This window comes from Choloepus didactylus, chromosome 14 (genome assembly GCF_015220235.1).
Source record: "Choloepus didactylus isolate mChoDid1 chromosome 14, mChoDid1.pri, whole genome shotgun sequence".
NCBI classification, from domain to species: domain Eukaryota; kingdom Metazoa; phylum Chordata; class Mammalia; order Pilosa; family Megalonychidae; genus Choloepus; species Choloepus didactylus.
The window spans coordinates 77,827,275-77,833,274 of record NC_051320.1 but is presented as its reverse complement, the minus strand read 5'-3'; the positions used below and the strand labels follow the sequence as shown (position 1 = coordinate 77,833,274).

General features: G+C 37.6%; 1 protein-coding gene across 1 annotated transcript in view; it reads left to right on the top strand.

Annotated features, from left to right (window-relative positions):
- Window positions 1-701: 701 nt before the first annotated feature.
- LOC119508883 (calcyphosin-2-like) overlaps window positions 702-6,000 on the top strand; it is a 55,025-nt gene continuing 49,726 nt past the window's right edge. Inside the window, exons 1-2 of the mRNA XM_037802608.1 lie at window positions 702-755; window positions 2,894-2,953. Of these exons, the coding sequence (XP_037658536.1) occupies window positions 702-755; window positions 2,894-2,953 (114 nt within the window). The remainder of the gene's footprint in view (window positions 756-2,893; window positions 2,954-6,000) is intronic.

Here is a 6,000-nt window from a genome sequence, read left to right as displayed (position 1 = left end):
ATAGAAACAGATATACCTATATAAGAAGTCACAACTCTCGATCCCAAATCCTCTACTCACCTAAAAGAATTCTATTTATCTAGCCAGAATTTTTTTAAACATTAAATTATTTGCTTCCTAAGGGAAGAGGGAAAAGACTATACGGCTGCTTGCAGATCTGGTGACTGCACCCCCTGAATCACCAGGAGGTAAACTGGCTTGACTAGGCTATTATTAGAACATGAATGGAAAGACCTTTCTTCAAATATTGATTAAACTGAATGCAGAAAACCAGGACATGCAAGAGCTGTTTGTACAAAACTACCACAGAGCCATAGAGATTAAAGAAGTACTATGTATTTGTACCAGATATCTTCTTAATGTGAGAAAAGATTTAAAACTTTGCTGGCTTTAATCTCCAATATCAATAAAGGGGAATAAATTAGCAGTAGTTGGGAGAAAAGAAAAAGCAATGAGGAATATGGGTCAGAACTGAAACTTCAAATTTAATTTTTTTAAACTTTTACTAAAGTCATTCTATATTTTATATACATTTAACTTTTACTAAATAATTGTATATTATATATTTATTTTGGTTTGCTAAAGCTGCCAGAATGCAATATACCAGAACTTAGTTGGCTTTTACAATGGAGATTTATTAGCTTATAAAGTTTACAGTTCTAAGTCTATGAGAATGTCCAACTTAAGGCATCAACAGGACAATGCCGCTGAAGATTGCTTATCACGAGCTTGGGCTCCTCTGTCAAGACAGCAAGGTTCATGGTGACGTCTGCTAGTCCTTCTCTCCCAGGTTTCATTGCTTCCAACTTTTGGCTTCAGTGGCTTCCTCTCTCAGTTTCTGTAGGGTGTCCTTGTCTCTCAGCATCTCTTAAGTTTATCTCTTAGCTACTGTATGTGTTTTATCCTCTCATAAACGACTCCAGTCAGAGGATTAAGACCCACCTTGAAGGGGCAGGATCACATCTCAATTGAAATCACCTAATCAAAAGGTCCCACCCACAATAGGTCTGCACCCACAGGAATGGATTAAAAGGACATGACCTTTTCTGGGGGACATAACAGCTTCAAAGTACCACAGTATTTAATTGTTTTTAACTTTTATAAGAGTAATTGTATATTGTATCATATATTACAAGTTGCAAATTGTATACTTTGTACATATAATAAGGGGAAATTATTTAACCCTAGGCATTTTACTTTTATGTTGGGAATTATAGAATTCCCTATGAAATAATGTGAAACCTAACTAATCAAGTTTAAGGGAGGATTATGCATTTTGACATAGGAATAAAAAGTGTTGCATAAGTAGGCAGAGTCACACACAAATGGTGTAGTAGGAAGTTCTACAGATTACTCCCTCCACCATAAACAATGAATGAGGTGGAAAAAGAGATTAGAATTAACCAGTTTGTAACACTGCAACCTGATCAGACATTTAAAACAATCATGGGAATGAGGGATGAAGGGAGAAGCCACACAGCTTTTAAGCTTTCACAAGGGCACAGATGAGCTGGCTACCAGCCTCATTTCCCAGGCCACAGTGGTGGCCTTGGAAACAGTGGCCTGCAATTCAGGAGCAGCTGGCTGCAGCCTGGGCAGGCAGAGGAAATTTCATCCTCCAAAAAGTCAGAGTTGTAAGTTGAGATCAGTCTGGTAGATCCCTGATGGACCAACTAAGATGCATGCCTTGGTTTCAGCCCTCTCAACAGTGGCTTTTACTTTTTTAATTTTAATTTATTTATTTTTTATTGGTGAAATTTGTATCAGTTCACTGATTGACCACAGAGGTAACAAAACAGAAACTCCAGTGACCACACAATAAAATCAAGGAATTTACACTCTTCAAAAAAATTTTTTAAAGTCAAAAATGGGCAGCTCCAGCCCTTAGCAAGTAAAACTTAGAAATTCCTGAGGACTGAAGAGTGGGAGAATTAGATTGCCAGACTTATCACAATATCATACTCAGCATGTCCAGTTAGCAACAAAAAATTACAAAACACACAAAGAACAGGACAGTATGGCCAAGTAAAGGAAAAAAATAATTGGACAGAAACTATCCTGGAGGAAAACACTCGCTGGAATTACTAATCAAAGACCTTAGATCAACTCTCTTAAGTAAGATCAATAAACTAAAGGAAAACATGACCAAGAACTATGTGAAATTTGGAAAATAATATAACAAAAACTTGAGAATTTCAATAAAGTGACAAATTATAAATATGGACCAAATAGAAATTCTGGAATTGAAAAGCATAATAATTAAAATGAAGAATTCAACAGAGGGATTCAACAGCAGATTGAAGCAGGAAGAAAGCATCACTGACCCTGAAGATAAGAAAATTGAAATTAATTTGTCTAAGAACAGAGAAAAAAAAAAAAAATACCACAAAGCCCAAAGACACCATCAAGCATAGGAACATATGGGTCATAGGAAGCCCAGAAGGAGAAGTCCAAACAACAAAAGACTACTCATGTCCTGTCTCCTCACTGAGGCCACAACATCACAATATTTTCCTCCTTTCTGAATTCCCACAACACTTTGTGACTGGGTCATCCATTGAGAGCTTCTCTTGTTCCCAATCTAGAAATATGCCTTTATCTTCCTAACTAAATGCTTTCACAGGATAAGTATCAATTTCTATTCTGAATTCCTCATGCCTAGCAATGTGAATTGTACCCAGGAGGCTTCTAAATAGTATCTCATAGTGCTGATGACAATGAGAATAATGTTGATATTGATTATTTCCAATACTGTTTGTTTCTTTCATATAGTTTATCTATTGTTTAAAATCTTGTAATTGGTTTCCTTCTAAATTATTTGGCATTTTAAGGGTTGTTATCAGTCATTTGGGAATGGGTTTTTCCTGTTCTCTAATTTTATTGCCCTTTTCAGAAACTGAAAAGTAGTATTAATGATACCCAGATTATCAACAACCTGGACTTTGAATACTGGGTATCGGAAAACAGGAACCATGATACCAGCACCTAATTTCCCAAATCCTAACTTTTTATGGAGAACCCAAGGCATCAAATACAATTTCTAATAAACAATAAATTAGTTGTAGTTTTTATTGAGTCAAATACAATTTCTAATAAACAAATAATAAATTGGTTATAATTTTCATCCAATCCAGACCAAGGAGAGAAAGTACAAATGGAAGAATTTACCCCTTAGATTCTAGACTCTACCCCTTAGAGTTGTAACTAGGATGAAGAATTTAACTCTAGATGGACTACTTAAACAAGTTGCAACATGCTAAACCTAGAACCTATGTAGAAATTTCTTAGTTCCATCATTATGTTAAGGAAAAATAAGGTAGATTGGGAGAGAAAGTTGTATTTTTTCAAAGGCTGAAGAAATCTGACAATCTGCAGCAAGGGCTAAAGTTCTAGTTATGAATGTATGATTTAAGCCTCCCTAGGGAAACAAAAGTAATTGGCCCTGACAAAGTTCACGCTGACCAAAATAATGGTTTGTTTTGTGTGTGTCATCTTCAAAATCAAAAACAACAAATACATTGCTTCTCACTTCACTCTTACTTGCTACATAGGAATAAATGGCCACAAAACAACCCAGAATGTAATTTTACTTGACTTAAAATTTTATTTTTCGCTAGTCCCAAGTAGGCTATGAAATTTTGGTGAAATAAAATGTCAGGGTGTGGTCCCTTTGCTGCTGTACTTTTTTTTTTTTTTTTTTTTAATTTCTACAGGAGTAGTCAGCCAGCAAGAGGGAGAGGGTATGCTCTAGAGTAACAATAAGGAAATTTATATTTACTTCCCCTCTTTGCTTGTCTATCCCATTGTGACCTGGCAGTGAATTCTCAAAGGGTGGTTAGGAGTCTTAGGGCTCTGGAATTCTTTCCTGTGCTAAGTGTTTACAATCTGACCATGCCTCTGCTTCTACTTCAGCTAGGGAGTGAATATTCACTTGGAATAGTTAATAAAATCCAGAGGTCACCAGGATTCCGTCTCACCCAGAGGAGGAGCAGACTTTCCATGCATTCTGATTGGATGATTTCACAACTGCAAGCACATGGGGAGGTAGTTACAAAGGCTGCTTTTCCACCAAATACATTTGAGTCAATTCCTTAATCATCTGTCTGGTGATTTCAATCTCATATGAATACACTGAAGCTCCAAATTTTATCTTCTTTTCCCCAGAGGAATAATAACAAATTTTGATACCATATAGAATAAACAGAGCATGTTAGGTATTTTTAAAAGAAAACCACTATTCAAATCCACACATTTTGGAAGTGTCAAAGTAGGACTGAGACCTCCAAATGCAATAAGCTGTATTTTTGTTCAATGTGCCTCTTGGATTTTATCCAGTTGGATGGGGATGCTGTAAGCTGACGTCTGTCAGTGATTTTGATGATCACCAACAACAGAGCTGAGAAGTGAGGGTGTGTAGGGACAATTTCGTTCTTGACAAATTTGGAAGCCAGATTGGAATGAATCTTCATCCCCCTCTCAACAGATCCAGTAGAAGGAATGTTTTCGTAAAACACAATGCCAAGAAATTACAGAAATGCAGGGCAAGGGCAGAGGGAGGAAAGTGAGGATGAGATGGAAGAGAGGCGTTCTCACCTTTAAGTACCAGTGACTGCACACGCTATAGTTGTTTATTCCCAGCAAAAATTCCTTTCCTGAGATGGAAATGCATGCCTGTAATGGTAGGTGATATCCAAGAGTTTTTAAATGATGAAGGTCCCAGGTCACAAGGGACAGAGGGCCAGGGCCAGGTTTACTTGAAGGCAAAATGTAAACCCAATTTGATTTTATGATGTTAGAAAATATTATCACACAGATTATAGCCATGACTTATCCTTATTAAAATGTTATTAATATTTTGGAAATGTGATACCTTAGAATCTTATCTAATATTGGCAATTTAACCTCATCTAGATTACTTAATCCTTCACATATCAAAGCATAGAAAGAGTGAAGTTCAAAATAGGAGACTTAAGAGGTGTCTGGGGGGGGGGGGAAGTAAGTCACCTGGAGCTATGGGAGACATGGATACATGAGCTCAGTGGGCCCTGGAAGGAGAGAAAGAAAGAGTGGGTGCAGGGAAGGGGAAGGAGTAGTACCCCCTAGTTAACACAAGCAATAAGACTGGTTCAAAAATGCATATGCAATCTAATAACATCCAATCTCCTTTAATTTATGAATATTTTCCCTATCATACCTAGGCTTCTATGGCCCAGGATTGATGGATGGGGGAGCAGGGATCACAGTGTTCATCAAAAGCAAGAGGACCTTTGTCAGGTATTGGATGAGCTGGGAAACTTCTCTGTCAATTAAATTCATGTGAGGTCACTTCCTGGACCTGAATCTAACCAGTGGTTTGAGCTGTATGATTGTCCAAGATTTAGACAACTGTTTTGTACCACTTTTTCAGTTGCGGAACCACAGTGAGCTAATCTCTGATGAACTTTTTTTCTACCAGAGCCAGAAACAAAGCTAAGGGGACTTCTCTCTATGGACTGAGTACCATAGATCCCATCCTGTAGCTGCTTGATTAAGGGAATGAAATGGATCTGAGAATTTAAAGAGACCAGACTGTTCTGGAGAATGCTTGCCCAGCTTCCAGGGCCTCCCTTATGTTCTGTATGGATTTTTAAACCTAGAAACAATCCTGTTGACTGACGTACTTTACCAAACATTAGCTGCTCCACAGCTTTCCAAGCAGTATGAGTTCTCCAAAGATGCCTGGTAGGAACAAAGGATTTAGCATGGGAAAACCACTGGGTAGGGGTATGGGTTCTTCTCAAAGAACTGACTCAAACCTTTGTAGCTAGACATTCCAACAGAGAGCTGAAAGGAATGTCAGATTTTAGTATAGCCAACCCATTGTACAGATGAGAAAAGGGAGGTAAAAAGATGACATTGGGCAATTCATACAGCTGGAAAGTGGCAAAAACAGGATGAGAACCCAGTTTTTTGACTCCTGGTCCAATGAACCCTTCATTTTAATACACAGATATTCTGGCT